Source organism: Chionomys nivalis, chromosome 7 (assembly GCF_950005125.1).
Source record: "Chionomys nivalis chromosome 7, mChiNiv1.1, whole genome shotgun sequence".
Lineage (NCBI taxonomy): Eukaryota > Metazoa > Chordata > Mammalia > Rodentia > Cricetidae > Chionomys > Chionomys nivalis.
In genome coordinates, this window is record NC_080092.1 from 79,367,968 (window position 1) to 79,386,967 (window position 19,000).

At 45.2% G+C, this 19,000-nt stretch overlaps 1 protein-coding gene across 1 annotated transcript; it reads right to left on the bottom strand.

Moving 5' to 3' along the window:
• Positions 1-10,506: 10,506 nt before the first annotated feature.
• On the bottom strand, positions 10,507-17,237 carry Krt12 (keratin 12). The gene is made up of 8 exons (XM_057774775.1): positions 16,689-17,237; positions 15,584-15,666; positions 14,404-14,560; positions 13,097-13,258; positions 12,883-13,008; positions 12,527-12,747; positions 11,395-11,471; positions 10,507-10,604 (listed from the first exon to the last, which is right to left on the bottom strand). The coding sequence occupies exons 1-8, from the start codon at positions 17,226-17,228 to the stop codon at positions 10,507-10,509; spliced, it is 1,464 nt and encodes a 487-aa protein (XP_057630758.1). The 5' UTR covers positions 17,229-17,237.
• Positions 17,238-19,000: the final 1,763 nt, after the last annotated feature.

The following is a 19,000-nucleotide window of genomic DNA, read 5'->3' on the forward strand; positions in this document are numbered from 1 at the left end:
AAGGCCCCCGAGCCTTGGTGGTGGGGTTCATATGTCCCATCCAGAGCACTTGGTCTCTTGATGTCAGCACATTGACCAGACGGGCATCTGCGCCGACTGCTGTCTGTTGTAAAAAGACACCTCTCTGACCAAGGTTGAGAGCCGCCCAGGTCTCAGGCCAGCCGATGATCTGACGGATATTTCCGGAAAACAGCACCTGGGTTTATATAACAGATGTTTACTGAGCACTTTTTAACCTGGTAACCGCATGCTAAGTACTTGAACTGCCTAGAGAGCAACATGGGTGTTACAGCTTTCATTCAGTATTTGGACACTTGTACACGCACCTCTATCCAACAAGTATGGTCACCTCCTGCAGCAGGCTAAATGTGATGTTATATTTACTGTTCTGGATGCCTGGTATTGTGTGCATATTTGTACATGCGTGTATATTCTTGTTCATGTGAGTGTGTGTGTGTGTGCACACATGGACATCTTGTTTTTGAGACTCCGTTTCTTACTGGAAATGAAGTATCTTGTATGATAGAGCTGTGCTTTTTTCTCTTAAAGATTTATTTTTATTTGTGTGTATGGTTGTATGAGTGTATATGCACAATGAGTGCAGGTGTCCTTGGAGGCCAGAAGAGGGCAGCATATCCCCTGGATTGAAAACTGACATCCCCCCTCCACTCCCTTCTTAAAGAACTTGCTTATATTATTTCAAATGTCACACAAATAAATACAGAACTGTGAACTTAGCTAGGAGGTAAAGGGGGAAAATGCGATATATTATGTGTATATACTTTTAACAAGAGAGGCAAATTTGGTTAATGGTGGTTGGGGGCAGTATTTCCAGGAGAGGTGACCTTTGAGCAGACCTCACTGATGAGTAGGGGTTAGTTTGACCATGGCCAGGCAGGAAATACCCTCTCGGGAAAGGGAATATCTGAAAGGAAGCAGAGTGGGAAGAAGTGGGTTAAATTTTACCGGACTGGCGTAATCACTGTCTGTATATGTATGTGTATGTATATCATCATATCATGTGCGCAGCTTGAATACACACGTGTGTGCATTGTAAAGTCACACTACACAAGGCTAGCGGAACTGGTGAAGATGGATGTGGGAATGATTTCTTTCTAATCTGTTGCTTTCATTGGTTAATTAATAAAGAAACTGCCTAGGCCCATTTGATAGGCCAACCCTTAGGTGGGTGGAGTAAACAGAACAGAATGCTGGGAGAAAGAAGCTGAGTCAGGCAGTCGCCATGATTCTCCCACCAGACACAGAGGCAGGTTAAGATCTTTCCTGGTAAACACGCCTCGTGTTGCTACACAGATTATTAGAAATGGGCTAAATTAATATGTGAGAGCTAGTCAATAAGAGGCTAAAACTAATGGGCCAGGCAGTGTTTAAAAGAATACAGTTTCTGTGTAATTATTTCGGGTAAAGCCATGCGGGTGGCCGGGTGCCAGGGACGCAGCCCCGCCGCTCTTAATACAACGAAGTCAGACTTGGCTGCGTTTTTGGTATTTATTCCAAACTTCTGAAGAGCTTTGAGCAATGTGGTGATGAGATCAGCTCTGGAGGGGAGAACAGAAAGGGGTGGGTACAAGTGGAAGCTGTGGGGCTGTGATGGTCCAGGCAGTGGAGGAAAAGAGCCAGACCAAGGCATTTAGGAGACACGGAGGCAAATATGCCCACAATGAGCTTAGTGTACCGTCGAATAGAGGAATCCAGAAATCTTTAGTTTCAGAGGGTGTGGAGCTTGATCTAGGTAAGAAGCCTCAACAGAAGGATTTTTAGAGCAACATCGATGGAACAATACTTTTTCCTAGATTGCTTATCTCAAGCTCAATTTCACTGAAATATAAGAATTTGTTAAAATCACGTTTTCTTGTTTGATGTTTTGTCTGAGTCAATCAAGCACAAGTTTAATAACCATTAAAGACTCTTACATACTTGTGATTCAGAGCTAAACTGTCATGATAACATAAAAGGTTTGTCTATGTGTATATGCCACAACATATAATATATAGCACATATATGTTTTATGATACACAGCATATATTTTTTGGAGTGCAATTTTGCAGGATTAAGTTTTCAGGGTACCAATACTTTGGAAAATGCAGCTTCAATGTGCCCAATGAAAACGCATACAGATCTTTGAATAAAGGCCCTTTTTATATAACAGCATGACAATAAAATATCTCTTGTCTAAACTTTAGAGACAAATAAGTGTGTAACTTGCTATTTTAGTGGCTGTTGGGAAATACAACCTGACATATTGTCCTTTCACTCCTCAGAAGCCTTCCCTTGTCATGCAACTGCTCTCTGTGTACCCTCAAGGTGACAGGGAGTCATGACAGTCATGACTAATGCACACATGGGCTCTCCTCCCTGTTGAGCCGTTCCTTCCCCTTGAGCGACTCTCAGGCTGCTGCTGGCGAGCCTTCAACTTTCCAGCTCCCTCACTCTGCAAGCTGTGCAAACACCGTCCAAGGGCACACCGGGGAGAGAGCTGCCACTGGGGATGCCAGCGGGGAGCCCAGTCATGTTTTCCTACTGTCCTGGACCCTCAGCCTCGGAACAGCCAGAACAGGGAGGCTAGACGCCATTGCTGTGTCTTTAATGTATGACCCGGCTGGCAAATTCTGATCAGTGTGGGTGGGATTCTGCAGATTGTGTTCAGGGTTGTCTCTTGATTGGATGTTGACTGCCTATGTTTATTTCTAAACTGATAAAAATTTATCTGCTAGCTTTCTCAGCTGTTATTTGATAAGATAGGACATTTTAACATCAGGGTTACTCTGTCATCCAGAATCAGCCCATAAGACAGCTTAGAATAGATGTCCCCAAAACAAAGTGTGCTGGAAGTACTTACATAGAATGTAAAATGTCATAAAATATTTAAGAGTCTTGCAGCATTAAAAAACATGCCCCAGGAGTATCTGGTTAATAGTTGCTCCTTTTAAAGCCAATAAAAAAGGCGTGAGGACCGTCATATCTTCCATACAAGTGCCTCCTCCTCACGCCTTTGTTAAACAATCGTGTATCTTATCTGGGGAACTGTGATAACAATGAAGTCATACTCCAGCTGCACCAATCTGATAAAGAAAGCAATGTATGGTCTGCATAAATCATGTAGCTGCATTTAGGTCATACAATACTAATAGATTGACACTATTATACTTACAGATATGTGAAGGTGAATAAATCTTTTGGATCAATATGCAAATAAAGAAAGACATAATACTATATAAAACAATACCAATGGGATATTTCTTAAAAATAAAAGTTACACTCGAACTGCTTTAAACATTATATTTGTAGCCTGTTCACTTGAAAAGCGAAATTGCACCTTTAAGTGATTCCTTAAAATCCCTCAGTAGTTCCCAGTAAATGAAATATTTCAAAACACATACACTTTCCTTGGTAGAAACTTCATGCTTATGTAACTGTAGGTGGTGGGTCCCAATGAACATGCTGACCAGCCTCCGTCATAGTGTCCTGTGTGTGTGGCGTTTTCCACCATTCCGAATGCTGAACTCCTATGACTATCACGATATCATGGTCATCTTTTTGTAATAGGTGAGCCAGCTCAAGCGGAGTAACTTTTTCAAGAGGACAGTCACCCCCTGAACAGAGTCTGGAGTCCCACCTGCTCTCAGTGATAGAGCCCGCCACCCTTTGTGAATGGTTTCATTTAAACAGAGGTCTGTTTCGACATCATGCGTTTGTTTCCATGATTTTGAGAAAGGAAACAGCATCCCGGGAGTTAAGAATGTGTGTATAGGGGCCGTGGAGCCAGCTTAGCGGGCAAGGACTTGCTGCAGAAGCCTGAGGACACGAGCGTGGATCCCCAGCACCTATGGTAGAAACAAACATACAAAGCTGCATGTGGCTTCCTGCACATGTAAGCCCCAATGCCTAGCTCCAGTTTCAGCGTAGAGACCTTGTCTCAAAAATAGTAATAATAAACATAAAAAAAATAAGGTGGACAGAGACTGGTAAAGGAACCTCTGGCGCCAACCTCTGACCTCTGCACAACGCGTAACGGCATGTGCACCTGCCACTCGTGTACACACACACACATCATACACACACACACACACACACACGGATGCACGCACGCACAGAACATATGTGCAACACAACATCAACAATGATATCTTTTTGCAACTAAAATTCACAGCTGAATTTTAGGGAAGACCCGAGTACAGAAATTATTTCTGAGATTCTCTATGTCCATATTTTTGCTTTCTGTGCAGCTTGCATATCTACCCCGAGTTTTGCAAACACACCATTGCATGCCTGCAAAGCTGTGGGTTTATTCATGACTTTATTGTAAGTTGTACTGCGAACCCCGATGTCACAAAAGTGAAGCCTTGGGCATGCTAAGGTTCCCTTGGTCTGTTTTATAGGTGGCAGGGGGTTTCTAGGTAGAGCTCTCTCCTTTAGCTTGAGCAGCTGTGGAGAGCTGCCATCTTACAGTGCTGAAGGGCTTTGCCACTCACGAAACTCTTGCATGGGAATTGGCTTCTCTGACGCTGAAGGTCACCTGCCATCCAGGGAGGAGGGTAGGGTTGATCCCCTGCCTGTGTATTAGGTGAGAACTATTTCAGATGAACGCATGCGCATTTCTTTACCATCTTTCAAATCATCTAGCAGTGCCTATGAAGGGCTGGAAAAGAATAGGGGTCAAGGGGACCATATGCAAATTAGTCGATGTTTTGAGTCGCAGAGTGACTTTGTGTTTAATTTTATAACTGATGATGACTGACGTTGAGTTAGTGCCGTGAGTGAGTTAACTCTTTCAATTCTTATAATTGTGTGAGGTAGGTGCTTCATTTTTTTCCTGGGAGTGGGGATTGAACCCAGGGCCTAAGAAGCCTATGCAAGAATTCTCCCACCGTGTGACACTCCCAGCTTGGTAGGCACTGATTTACCATGAGTTTACAGATGAGAGTGGTAAATGAAACTACTAGCAAACAAGAGAGCTGGAGCCCGTCTTGGACCACCAGCCTTGACTCTGCCCTGACCCACCGTGCACAGTGGGGAGCAGGTGCCTGAGAGCCCTCTGAGGATGTGCATGAGGAAGCCTGGGCTTGTGCTGTAATGTTCCACATCCCTGGCAATTTAACAGTCAGTGCTCAGAGCAGGCACTGACTCATTCAGACATCCCCCTGCTGATCCACATGGCCCCATGATTCCACTGCAGCATCATCATCATCGTAGAGGCAAAGCAACCCCTGTTCTGATACTATCATTTAAGATTGTCTTTGCGGAGGTCTACATACAAAGCAATGGACCTACTCAAAGCTCACAGCTTGAAGAGGCCATGGGGATTAGCTACACACGTGTCACCATCCCCACAGTCAGCAGGTCCTTCAATTCCAAAGGCTGTCTTGGGACCCTCCCCAGAAGGCCAGTTCATTTATTCTCCCTCACCTTCTATGCCAGGGGGCCACTGACCAGCTGTCATTGAAGAGGAGGCTTATTTGCCCTAAAGTTTCACATAAATGGGATCACAGAGATGTATTCTCTTGTGCCTGGCTTCTTTAGCTTAGCCACTAGACTGACCTCAAACTCCTGGACCCTCCTGTCTCAGCTTCCTGCGTAGCTGGGACTCTGGTTACATGTCCCATGTCCCCGCTTCCCACAGGGTTTCTGTATCGGCATTTCTGTGCTTTATAAATTGACGGGCTGCATTCTAGTGTGTGGACTTTATCAGGTGATTAGGGATAGGACCATGAATCCTGATCTTAACAACCTTTTCTTGATATGTTGCTAAATGGTGCAGCTACAGCTTTTGGAACCAGCTGCAGTGATGAAAAGATACAAACAGCTGGCTTTTTAGTTTGATTTTGAGTTCACGATACCAATCTCTCTCTCTCTCTCTCTCTCTCTCTCTCTCTCTCTCTCTCTCTCTCTCTCTCTCTCTCTCCTCTCTCTCTCTCTCTCTCTCGTGTGTGCACACTTACTTATGTTGTACAGATGCATGAGCTTGTAGAGGTCAAGGGTCAGCATTAGATGCAGTTCCTCAGGCTCTATCCCCCTTGCTTCTTGAGACAGGGTCTCTCTTTCGGCTGAGGCTCACCATTAATTTAGGGCTGACTGACCAGTGAGCCCCAACGATCCACATGTATCAGCCTCTGAGATTCTGGGAGTCAGACTCAGGCCCTCATGCTTATGTGGCAAGTGCTTTATTGATTGAGCCATCTCTCCAGCCCATGATATTAATCTTAATAACATTTAAACGTATATTTATGTCTAACATTTAAGAAACATTTACCCTACAGAAGATCATTTACTCAGCTGTATGAATAAATTTTCATTTTATTCGATATTTGAGTACATTTTGAAGAGCTCAAGATGATCAGATTGCTTGCCTGGTATTCTAAACATTAATTACTAACATCGTTTTCCCTAAGTGGTCTAGTAGACCTGCGGGGCAGTAATTACTAGTTAAATAATACAGTCTTATCTTACTAAGTTGGTGAAAAGAAATATTATCTTCTTCCTCCTCCACCTCTTGTTCCTCTTCTTGCCTTCCTTCTTCTTTTCTAATAAATCTGATATTCTAATCTCAAATGATTTGAACAAAGGAGGTAGTTTTTAAAGGTCCTTTTCTCACGGTCCAGCAGGTGGCGCTCTACACACGCTGAAAGGAGTCTTGCCTTGCATTCTAAGGGTTTGTGTTGGGATTAAAGAGTCCTGGCCTTCAGCTGCTCTTCCCTCCTAGAACCTTCTAGTTAAAGTTTCTAGAAGCTGTGCCTAGCTTAGAGGATCAGAGGATAGAATTTTCACCTGTTGGCCCTTGACTGCAGTGTATTTAAGCCTACATGGTGCTATTAAAGAGGGGCTTTGGTATCAGTGTTAAAAGGTCTGCGTGTCGGTCTGTCTCTGGGTCTGTGTTCTCAACCTCCAGCCCCTTGCCCGAAGCTCGCGAACTGGGGTCTAGCGCATAGAGCGCAGACCGGGCCGCGATGTGCGGCAGTTTCTGGGTGGTTTCCCTTTTGTTAACCTTTCCTCAACCACATTTGTTTGGATGACTAAAATCTATTTTGTCCTTGATTATTAGAGCAATACACTTGCTTGCTAAGCTTTTAAGGCATACACACAAGGAATAATAGAGCATACTTGTGAAGGCCCTTGCTAGTCCTGAGAGATTGCTGTAATAATTCAGTATACACTGCATCGTCCAGGCCCTTCCTTAGCTTAGACAAAACAATAATCACATATATAAACAAGTACTTAAATTTGCAAAATTTTAGAGCTTAATGTAATTTTAAAGAAGATGCTTAGCTTTTGCTGTTTGATCTCTTAGCCCCCCCCCCCCCGCCCCCCTGTCCCAGAGACTTATTTCCCCTAAGGACATTTTTCACAACGGTGTCTTGCAGAGTCCAGGCCTTTCACAGCTGCGCTGAACCAGGGTCCGTGGTTTGGTGATAGAAGCTGGACTCTCGTGAGGCCATTGTTGTGGCCCAAAAGTTTGTATTCTCCCCAAATATGTGTATTAAAATCTAGTCACTAGTGTGGTGGCATCACAAAGTGGGACACTCGGGAGGTTCTAATGGCAGTTGGGACCAGTGGCTTATGGAACAGAGGTCTCAGGGAGTGGCTTCCATCCTCTACCGTGTGCCCAGGCCATGGGCCCTGAGCAGACGCCCAGTCAGCCTGCTGAACCGAGAGAAAGCAACTTCTGTTATTTATGTTCCCTTTCCGTGGTCTGTAAAGCATGTCGTCACAGCCGTTCAAGGGGGCTAGGTTGGGTGCTGTGCTAGCTGCCTCTCTTGCCACTGAGGATTCGAATTTCAGACTTCCTACGCCAGGTTGAGACTGGAGAATATCCCACAGAGATAGCGTGATAAAAAGACTGGGATTTGGAACCTGCTGCCCTTCCATGAAATCCCAGCCATGGGAGCCTCAGTGGGAGAATGTGTGAAATGGCCATTTTTAGACAACTGCCCTCCCTTGTAGTATAACCTTGTAGGCGTCTGACATTCCCTGAGACCAAAGCACAGCAAACAGCATTCTGATCCCTATATATTATATACATTGACCACATTCACTTCCATGGCTGCCGCTTATCGCCACCTCCCTCTTTCTGCTTTGTACTATTTAGGTTAGGGTTAGAGTTAAGTTCAATGTTGGGAGGAGTTAGGATTCTGTTGAGTAATATCAGGGGCTGGGGTTGTCCTTGGAGGTCCTGTTCTGTCACTTTCTTCCATATACCTGTCAGGAGGTGAGGCTACCTGAGGTCATTATGGAGGCCACCCCAAGAAGTAACGGAGGTATAGACAACAGATGAAAACACAGGGCTAGATGAGATTAACCAGGGAGTGGGTGTAGAGGGAAGATGGGAGGATGGAGCCCAAGGTTCATCGGGAAAAGCCCTATGAGGAAGCTTCCAGAGGGACTGGTGTCTCTGACTCACATTGCAGGGCTCGCGGGGGGGGGGGGGGGGGCATTTCCAAAGGGAGGGAAGGCTGGGAAACCAAGCTATCTCAGGAATGACCATTAGGTTTACATTGATCATACCCCTTTGAGATCCTTCAAGTCTATTATCGCTGGGCTAGTCAGATTGGGGGTGAGGATCTTGCTCAGGAGCAGACCTAGGACCTCTCTTTGGATCTGAAAGGTCAGGTTCATCTCTGACAGGTGCTGGAAGAGAATACCAAACACAGAGAGATGAGTGCACGCTGGAGGAGGATGAACAGGGGATCCGAAGCCGCTTAAACATTAAGAGGAAGACGACTTCAGGAAACTGAACACTGAAGCCAACCAGCCAAAAAATGGGGTAACCCGCTGAGGTTTTCCTCAGCTGTAGAAGTCTTCCAGGCTTCCTCTCTCCTCTGCCCACTTCGTTATTCCTTACTCATCTTCCCCCGGGTTTCTCTATCCCGTTTTGCTTCTAGAGTGGACAATAAAGGGACACACACACTGAGCACTTTGAGGCTGGGCGCATGACTCAGTGGTAGATCCATCCTGAGATGCTGAGCATAGCAACAAAGAAAACATGCTATCCCCTCCTCTGCCTCAAGTGGGTGCTGTCTAGCGCCAACACTTTCTAGGTTCCTGTTTTATGTAGACTGACCTGGGGAGATGGTACAAGGGGTAAAAAGAGCCTTCGCTCTGCAAGTATGAGGAGTTGAGTTAGAATCCCCAGCACACACATGAGAAGCAGGCCAGACAATATATAATCCCAGCGCTGTGAGCCAGAGAACTCCCTGGCCAGCCCACCTAGCTCCGTGAGAGGGCCTGTCTCCAGAGGAAGAGCAACAGAGGAAGGAGCCCAATGTTCTGCTCTGGCCTGCACATCCATGGCCGAGGATGCGTGCACCTGCAAGGCCATGTGCACATGTGGAGACAGATGCACGCAGAGAGGAGCTGCTCAAGATTATGTAACAGAACTAGGATTCGAACCCAGTCTGACTTTGGAGTCCTGGGTCTTCCTCACTGAAACCCACCCTCGTTTTCATTCAGGACTTTTGGATTTGACAACCTAGATCAAACCACCATCTACTTGGTTTAGACTTTGGTTACCTTCTATCTCAACCCAGAACCTGACTTCTGTCATTGGCTTTGGCTCTGATTCTGTCTCATAAAAAGCCCCACCCTAGGCCTTGCCACTCCCAGACAGGAGAAAGGAGAACCAAGCAAGGGAGGTCTCCACCCTTGGATCTTGTTACAGGTATACACTCTGTTCTTTTCTCTATCCAACACCTGGTTGGCTTCTGAATAAAACATTTAGCTGCCCCGAAATAACTTGAACTTCTCCCATGCATCCTTGGGACTTCTGTGAGCCCTTTGTCAAGGTGTCACCAAGCCTGGTAGATGTCTACCTTTGCCCTCAGACAAGGACCAAGTTTACCATTGACTCTCCTATCTTCCATTCTACAGGGACTCATTAAGGGTGGAATTAAGTGTATAGGGACTCATTGCCTGTATGAATTAAGACCCTAGAAAACGAATCAATCAACTGTCCTCTCCTACAGTGGAAATTATAAAATTCCAGCATCCTCAGTGGGCTGGCACAGAGGACATCCTCTTACAATAATCTCCAACCTTATTATTTTTTGGGCTGAGTGCTTATGTACTTTATTATTAATATCATTGAAGCTTGTGCCTATGCCCTTGGCACTTCTGTTGCAATCAAGGAGGCACACACTTCATTTTATTGCCATTAATCTTTAATCAAAGTTAGCTCTGTTAAAACACTGCTATTCCATCAAAGCTCTTGGATGAAACAAATGGTCCAGGTGACCAGAAAACAGAACCCACTGGAAAGACTCCTGAAGGAGCCCAGGAAGGTGTAAAGGTGTAAGGTGAATGAACAATGGAGATCAACACAGCCACGGGGACTTGGTTATTGCATCTTGTTTCAGACATGCTAATAAGACCCAACCTGAACAGAGAATCCAAAGAAGGGGAAATCGGCCAAAACAGATGCAGCATTAACGTAGCATATAGAAGCCAGAACTTCTAGCTGTAAACTCTGCATTCCTAAGGAGCTGGGGTGAGGTCTTACATTGCTTCTTCAAGTTCCTGAACTTGGGATGAGACCACTTCGCCATTCACTATCTCCTGCACAACTGTCTTGATTTTCCGAGTTTTATTTGGGTCTAAAGGTGAAACACAGAAAAAGGGGGTAATGATTATTACGAACCAATTATCAACCCAAAGTTTACTCTCGTTCAGTCTAAGCTTTTCTTCAAACTTAGACTTTCGGAGCCGGGCGGTGGTGGCGCACACCTTTAATCCCAGCACTTGGGAGGCAGAGGCAGGCAGATCTCTGTGAGTTCGAGGCCAGCTTGGTCTACAAAGGGAGTTCCAGGACAGGCTCCAAAGCTACAGAGAAACCCTGTCTCGAAAAACCAAAAAAAAAAAAAAAAAAAAAAAAAACAAAAAAAAACAAACTTAGACTTTCGGGAGTGACTTCCATTCCAAACCCAATGAGTTTTATTCAGTGGAAATTCATTCATTTAGTACTGTCTTGTGCACAAATCAAGATACCCAGTCTCTCCCTCCATCTCTCTGTTTCTCTCTCTCTTTTTCTTTCAGCTCAGGGTCTTGCTAAGTAGCTCGAGCTGGCCTCACTGCCCTCTTTCTTTCAGTCTTCTAAGAGCTGGAATGGCAGGCAAGCACCACCAGGCCTGGAACATTTCAAAGCATTTCCGAAGTGTGTGTGGTGCTCACTGCACCTCCCTGGAGTGAATTCCCCTGACTTAGCCTGCTGAGAGGTTTAATAAGTTACCCACTGCTCACTTCGCTTCAGGAAAGACACTGATGTGTTCCCTGCTCAGAACGCAACTACATCAGAAGTTAATTCTGCTCAACCCTTAGTGAGATCTCACAGTTCAGTCATAAATGAGTGGGATTCTGACTTGTTTTGAATGATTCTTGTCTCTGTACCTTTTGAGGATTCGACTGATGGTGCCTGACTCTGAGGTTTGGAGACAGCGAGGGATGAACTCTCCTCAAAACCGTCGCTGTAAAGAAAACAAAGGCGGGGCTCATGTGATTGCTGGGTAAGGAGAATCTGCTGTTGGAGTTTAAACATTAAGGATGTCTATGCCACTATGCAGAAAATAGAGATGCTATTACAAGTTTCTTGTCTGAATGATGCACCATGAAGGTAACCAATTGGACCAACACACATTTGTTTCTAACCCCCTACAGTGGGCTGTGAAGGGAGGCAGCTTGGTCTCAGAAATCAGCTTTCTTGAGTTACAATTTGGAGTAGTATTTCCCCTCCACATTAAGCTGCTATTGCTTCTGACAGGCTTGCTACCGTGGGACGGAGGTGGTCCAGATGGATACTAGCATCAGGCCATCAGATGGATCTTTTAGGACATGTAAGTGATTGTTTACAATAGTCTGTCCACTGCAGCATTTTATTAATTAGTTTTGAGTAATAGAATGACTAGATAATTTTGTGTAGTATTTAATAAACTCTAGGTATGTGTTTTCTAGATTTGTTGTTTTATCCTGTCTTCTTCCTCTTTAAAAATAATCTTTATGTGTGTGTATGATGTGTGTGTGTGTGTTATGTGTATGTATGTGCATGCATGTTCATGTGTGTAGGTGTAAGGGTGTGTTTGCCACTTCATACATAGATGTCAGATACACCCCAGGTTGGTCCCGGATTACACCTTGTTTGAGACACACTGGGCCATAAACTTCTGGGGATATTCCTGTCTCCACCTTCCGTCTTCAGTAGGAGGGATGAAATTAGTAGGAGAGATGAAATTTGAGACATACGTGGGTTTGGGGGTTCTGGCCTCAGTTCTTCACATTTGCAAACTCTTTACCCTCTGAGCTACTCACTAGACCACCTCTGCTTCCTGGAGACGGTCTTACTAGATAGATGTAGTCCAGGCTTTTGCTGCCTCAGCCTTCCATGGCTTACTGGCAAGAACTGTTCCTTGTTTAATCTACTACAGACCTCTTCTCCCATTGCAGAAAAAGAAAAAGCAATCTGCAGCAGGAGTCTACTGCCTATCAGTCCCTGTGATATTTCCAACCTCACTATCTGTCTGCTCACCCAAGCGCCTCCCCATCCAGGAGCTGGCGGTAAGTCTCAATCTCCATCTCCAGGCGGGCCTTGACGCCCAGCAGCCGCTGGTGGTCGGCGTTCTGGCGCTCTGCATCCGCCCGCAACTGTTGGAGTTGCTCCTCCAGGTTGCCTATCAGCTGCTGCACCTGAGACAGCTGGCAGCAGTAACCGCCCTCGGTTTCAGCCAGTGAGTTTTCCAGGGACTTCTTCTGCAAGTGGGAGAGAGACAGAGCAGTGTGAGGGTCTGAAGACAAGAGGACAGCCCACGGTCCCGCGTATGGTGGACGTAACATTTTCGTTGGAAGTTAAAGATTGTGGCATCTCGCCCCCGCGTGTTGTCCTACCATGGCGAGCTGGGATTGAAGTTCAATCTCCAGGTTCTGCACCATGCGCCTCAGGTCGGTGATCTCGCTCTTGCTGGACTGAAGCTGCTCCGTGTTGCTGCTGATCTCTTTCCTGAGCTCTCCGCTCTGCAACAGCCAAGCGGGTGGATGGATGAGCTCTGCGCTGGCTTAAAGGGCTTTCTGGGAACGGACCAAATCTCTGTCTTGGTGTTACCTTTTCAAGGAACCAGGCCTCTGCGTCTTTCCGATTTTGGTCGGCCATGGTTTCATACTGGGTCCTCATTTCATTGAGGACTTTGGTGAGGTCTATCCCAGGTGCAGCATCCATTTCTACATTGACCTCACCTGGACCACCTGCCTGGAAACTCTGGAGTTCCTAGGGACAGCAAGGGAGAGAGAAGGATGTGGAAGTTCACGTGACTGGTGGGGTCCCCAGGTACTTTTGCTTTATGGGGTCTCTTCTTCCATGATAATAAAACTTCATTTTTGACCGAGTTGGTATAAAAGCAAAATATTAATGCAAGACACTAATACCTTTTTAACTTGAAAACCCATTTTTCATCTGGGTGGTGGTGGCACACGCCTTTAATCCTAGCACTTGGGAGGCAGAGGCAGGCGGATCTCTGTGAGTTCGAGGCCAGCGTGGTCTGCAAGAGCTAGTTCCAGGACAGGCTCCAAAGCTACAGAAAAACCTTGTCTCAACCCCACCAACCCATTTTTCTTCTGATTAAGAGGAACGAACAGAAACCAAGATATTTTCACAGGTTTTTTAAAACAGGGCTCCATGTTCTGTGCCCATGGTTGTTGGCTCTGCTTCTTGAACACCCACTTCCTATATTTAAGGAAAAGAAAGGAACCTGGTGTGCAGGTTCCTCCAGCAACTGCTGCAAAGCTAGGGCTGCAAGTGGTACCCAGGCTCATACACCGTTTCACAGTCATGGAGAACCCAGCAGGAACTTCCTTAGAAGCCCACTGCCAGCAACCCTTCCTCCTTTCCATGCCCAGCCTCGGATGTGCATATCAGAGTTCCATATGATGTCATTCTGGTTACATTTCTCCAGCATATGCGGCATATATATTATCTGCAGACTTTTGTTTTAGTTTTGAAAATACTCCGTTTAAAATTCCTGCCATCCGGGGAGGAGGCGGAAATTTTAATTAAAAAAAGAATAAAATAAAGAAAAAAAAATTCCTGCCATTACTTAATGCAAGCAATAGAATCAGAATACTCTTTGCCATCCTGAGTCTAATACTTTAACCTAGTAAACCTTAACAAACAATACTGTAACACACACACACACACACACACACACACACACACACACACATGAGAAAGAGAGAGGGAGGGAGGAAGAGAGAGAGAGAGAGAGTGAGAGTGGGGTGGGGGGAAGCTAGGGGGTGCATATACAAGAACATCAAAATTAATAGTCATTTTAACACAGAGGTAATGTATTCTCTAGCTTTGTTAATTCAGAATTGTAATGTTTGGGTCTGGGAGGGGAAAAAAAGGCTATTTCTGACCTCCTCATGGTTCTTCTTCATGTAGTCCAGCTCCTCAGTCAGGTTCTCTGTCTGTGCCTCCAGGTCAGCTCTGGCCAGGGTTAACTCGTCCAGCACCCTGCGCAGCCCATTGATGTCGGCCTCCACGGTCTGGCGCAGTGCCAGCTCATTCTCATACCTGAAAACCAAGTGCCAACAGTTTAGGTAGTCAGCATGAACACACAGCATTGTCACGGGGCCTGGACATCTTCAGGGCTATTGATGTATCTGTGTACGGAGAGCCAGACACAGGGGCACATATCTGGAGTCCCAGGACTTGGGAAGTGGAGGCAGAAGGGGCATGAGTTCAAAATCATTTCCAGCTACATTGTGAATTCTAGACCAGCCTGAGATGCATGAGACCCTAAAAAAGGGGGGGGGGGAATAGTGCACTAAGAGTGTATGATGCAATTTTTGATTTTGCGACCTTTCTTCTTGATGTGTGTATGATTGCTTACTGCTCATCTGGAGAAGAGAAGAAAAGCGAACACTAACGAGGCACTATCGCTCCCCAACAGTGACTCTTGCACCCCAGGGAGAAGTCTCCTCGGGGTTTGACTTTCTAACAATATCCCAAAACTAGCTGGTGATAAACTAATAGTTACTCTTTTCTTCTTCTTTGTGAGTGGCTTTAAACCTTGATGCTTTGTTAGTAGCTTTTGTTGGGCTTCCACAAGTTCAAGACTATGGTCATTACAACTTCCTGTGGGGGACATTTTGTAATACAGAAAGGAAATTAGTTTGTTTTCCCTCTGTGTAGGAGGGTGAGGCATGGGAAAGGAGTTGGGACATAAAAATAAATGCACGGTTAAAGCTTTCCGTTGTATGTGTCATCAGGGAAACAATCGCTCCGTTTAACCCCTTGGCAAAAAATATTATTAATTCATTTTGATACATTGAAAATTCAGGCTTAAACATAGGTACAATTATTGTGCTAAACTATGAGTCATTACAAAGAGATGGTACGTAGCTCCAGGCGGGAACTACTTACACTTTAAAGCTGTATAAGGTGAACTGTTGGACTTTCGGTGCTTCTTAAAAGGGTCACGTGGATTTGAGAGAGCCCTGGAGGTGAGGAGCTAACTCCTCTGCCGCCACTGGAGGCAGGAAGTGGGGAGTGGGAGGAAGGATGAGTTGCCTAGCATGGGTGTAACAGACTCACTTCATCCTGAAGTCCTCGGCAGCCAGCCTTGCATTGTCAATCTGCAAGAGGACCTGGGCATTCCCAACGCTGGCAGAAATGATCTGGAAGAGTAACGGGGGACGCATGAAAACGGAGCCCTAAAGTACTGGTAGTTTCCAAATGTCGTTTTGGACGTAAGAGTAAATGGCGATGCTAAAGACTTTTCTCCCTCCGTTCAAACCTTTCTTTTGAAATCACTGTCCTCTCAGCTTTTCAAGTAGTAACCCTCTAGATGGCTTTTCATTCATTTTTAGTTTTGATTGCTCTTCCCTCCCTACCCCTGCCTTTCCCTCCATCTCCACCTCATCCTTGTTTAAAGTTTTTCAGGCCACTATCCCCTTCTACTTTCTTATCATATATGTTTTATTACACCCCCCTTAAGCACCTCCTCCCTACCATGGCTCCTCTCTTGCTTTCTACCTCTGCAGGCATTCCCTGCAACTCAATCATAGAAATCTAAACATCCCAAACTAGAATCCACATCTAAAAGAGAACAGATAGCATTTGGCTTTCTTGGCTTCAGTTGCCGCTCTCAGTATAAAGTCCCCAGTTCCGATTTCCTAAGGCAAAGGCTGTGGGTATAACTCAATGAGAGAAAACTTGGTCACATGCCCGAAGCCCCCGTGTTTGCTCCTCAGCACCACAATAAACAAACAAACAAGTAACAAAATTCCTGAAAGAGTTCAATACAGCTTCACTTTAAAAGCAAATGTCTTGATAAAATAATGCCTAAATGTTAAAAAATGTACATTTCTTTTAGGAAAACTGAGGAAGTACAGCCATTTTATGATGAACAGAGCTGCACTTCCTGAGAGGAGAAACTTCTCCAAGTACAATCTAGTTAAAAGAAATCTAAGTTAACCAGGACTTGGGAGGCAGAGGCAGGCGGATCTCTGTGAGTTCGAGACCAGCCTGGTCTATAAGAGCTAGTTCCAGGACAGGCTCCAAAACCACAGAGAAACCCTGTCTCAAAAAACCAAAAAAAAAAAAAAAAAAAAAAAAAAGAAATCTAAGTTAAGATAATTTATTATTATAAAATATTGTAATCATTTTTTGAAAAGGTTTCTAAAGCCCTTCCCCTTACCTTGTTCTTTAAGTCTTCAATCAGTGGGTAATATTTGCTGTAATCACCCTGGGGCCCAGAGCCTCCAGTCCTTCGTGTTTCATACCACTCTCGAATTTTGCTTTCCAGTTCCGCATTGGCCTCCTCTAGAGCGCGAACCTTGCCCAGGTAGGAAGCTAGTCTATCGTTCAGATTTTGCATTGTTTCTTTTTCAGAACCGGAAAGAAGTCCCCCCTCATTGTCAGAGAGGGTACACAGAGACCCACCACCAGAGCTTCTCCCTATTCCCATGCCCAGCCCTCCCAGGCCACCTCCCAGAGGTCCACCATAGGCAGTGGCAAGCCCTGGTAAGGGGCCTGCAGAGCCACCGCTAAAGCCAGAACTGGAGCCAAACATGGATGCAGCAGGAATGAGCCCCCCACAGCCGACTCCAAAGCCAGAGGCCATTCCCGCATAGCCACAGGCAATACTAGAAGCAGATGCACCCCAAGGTCTGCCTGCCGCCCCATTCTGTGAGGACGACCTCCTGGACAGTCCAGAGGTGCAGACTGAAAGCGACATGGCGTGGCTGGAGAGGGAGTTTGGCAAGGTGGTGACCCCAGAGAGGCGTAATGCTGGTATACCAGAAAGGTCATGCCTTTATAGGCTGGGAAGTGGGTGTTGCGGTTGAAGGGTTCAATCGCTGCATTCCAGCTAGGATGCCCACCCCCACCCTAGCTGGCCAGCTCAGTGGGTATGTGATTTTATGCATCATGAAAATTCACTGATATAGCTATAATTGAATGATCGTTTCCAGTAGATATCTGTCACACACACAAGGAGGTTGGGTGGAGCAGCTAGACTGTCGTAAAGGATCTGTCATCTTCCATTGTTCCTTTGCCTGTGTTCTCAGCACTGCTAGCGTCTCCCATACCCCAGGACGATGGCAGATGGAGTTCTAAGGGACCCTTCTGAAACCTCATGCTTCCTGAAGGACTTCCCTCCTCTTCCCTCTCTATCTCCTTTGGAAATACAATTTAACCCAGCCAATCAAGCTTGCGATTCTTTCGGTAGAAACAGTTTCAGGGGCAGACGAGGAAGGCGGGAAGCAAATATCTTTTCTGGACAGATACTAGAATTTTAGTTTTCAAGATTATATAAACAGTTGCTGTTAGGATGCTTCACCGTCCTTTTTTTCTGACCGTGGGAAGCAGAGCAGTTGATCATGGCAAAGTGCTGTTCGGAAGTTGAATGCTACAGTTACATCAGAATTGTCCTTAGTCAACCACGGGACTTTAGGCTGGATGTTCACTGCTGTTCCTTCAATGGCACCACCTTTGGGAATTTTGTAATAAGTGTGTTGACTGGATGGATTGTGTGTCACCCAGCTCTTTTCACCTCACCAATACGCACAAAGAAAGAACACTGTCCAAAATAAGAAATGGTTAAGATTCTGTGCTTAAGAAGCCAGTGAGCCATTGCAGTTCAGTGCTCCGAGGAGGAGGGGTGCATTTTTGCTGCATAGAACAACCCATGGGAGACTGGCTTGTTAAAGCTTTGGGAAGCATGATCCTAAGATCGCATCCAGGGGTTGGAGAGAGTAACACTTGCTATTCTTCCAGAGGACCTGGGTTCAGTTCCCTGTACTCATATGGCAGCTCACAACTGTGTAATTCCAGGGGATCTAATACTTCCAGTTTCAGTGGGCACCAGCAATCATCTCCACATACCCACCCGCAGACACGCACAACCATGCATTATTAAAGCTTATAAAAATAATTTTTAAATCTGGTGTCGTCATTTTTAAAAACTAACATTCCTGTTACACTTTTTTCTTTGATAGTATTTTCTTGCCTTTGAAAGAGATACGGCTCATACATGGGTCCTGAAAACAATATTCCGATGGGAAGTGTGTTACCCTGAAAGGTGATCCTGGAGAGAAAATGTCAATGCCTGCAGGAAACCTATTAGTAAAATTCCAGGTCATGGAGAGCGCTTCAGGAATTTAGGTTATGGGCATTTCCAATTGGTGAGAAAGGGAAGGGGTTCCCTGTTACATGCTTCTTTGAGATGATGTCCCAAGTATCTATGTTCCTCATTGTAAAATGATTCTATTCTTGAACTTCAAAAATAACTATCTGCCCCTCTCTATATAGAGAGAATATAATATAATTACATATTATATTATATTTTATGTTCTAACATAAAGAAGATACAGATGTAGATGACTGCAATTTACATATTTTCAAACATAATTGGTATTATTATTTAATTAAGATTACATATCTAGCAACTATCTGGATATCACCCATGCCTGACCCATTTTCTCAAAGTCTTACAAAATCAGTATTCAA

Coding starts and splice junctions, on each gene's coding strand:
- Krt12 (XM_057774775.1), bottom strand. CDS start 17,228: ATGTCGCTTTCAGTCTGCACCTCTGGACTGTCCAGGAGGTCGTCCTCA. Junction 13,009..13,096: donor AGGCCTGGTTCCTTGAAAAG/GTAACACCAAGA, acceptor TGGCTGTTGCAG/AGCGGAGAGCTCAGGAAAGA. Junction 10,605..11,394: donor ATCAGTCGAATCCTCAAAAG/GTACAGAGACAA, acceptor TTTCACCTTTAG/ACCCAAATAAAACTCGGAAA.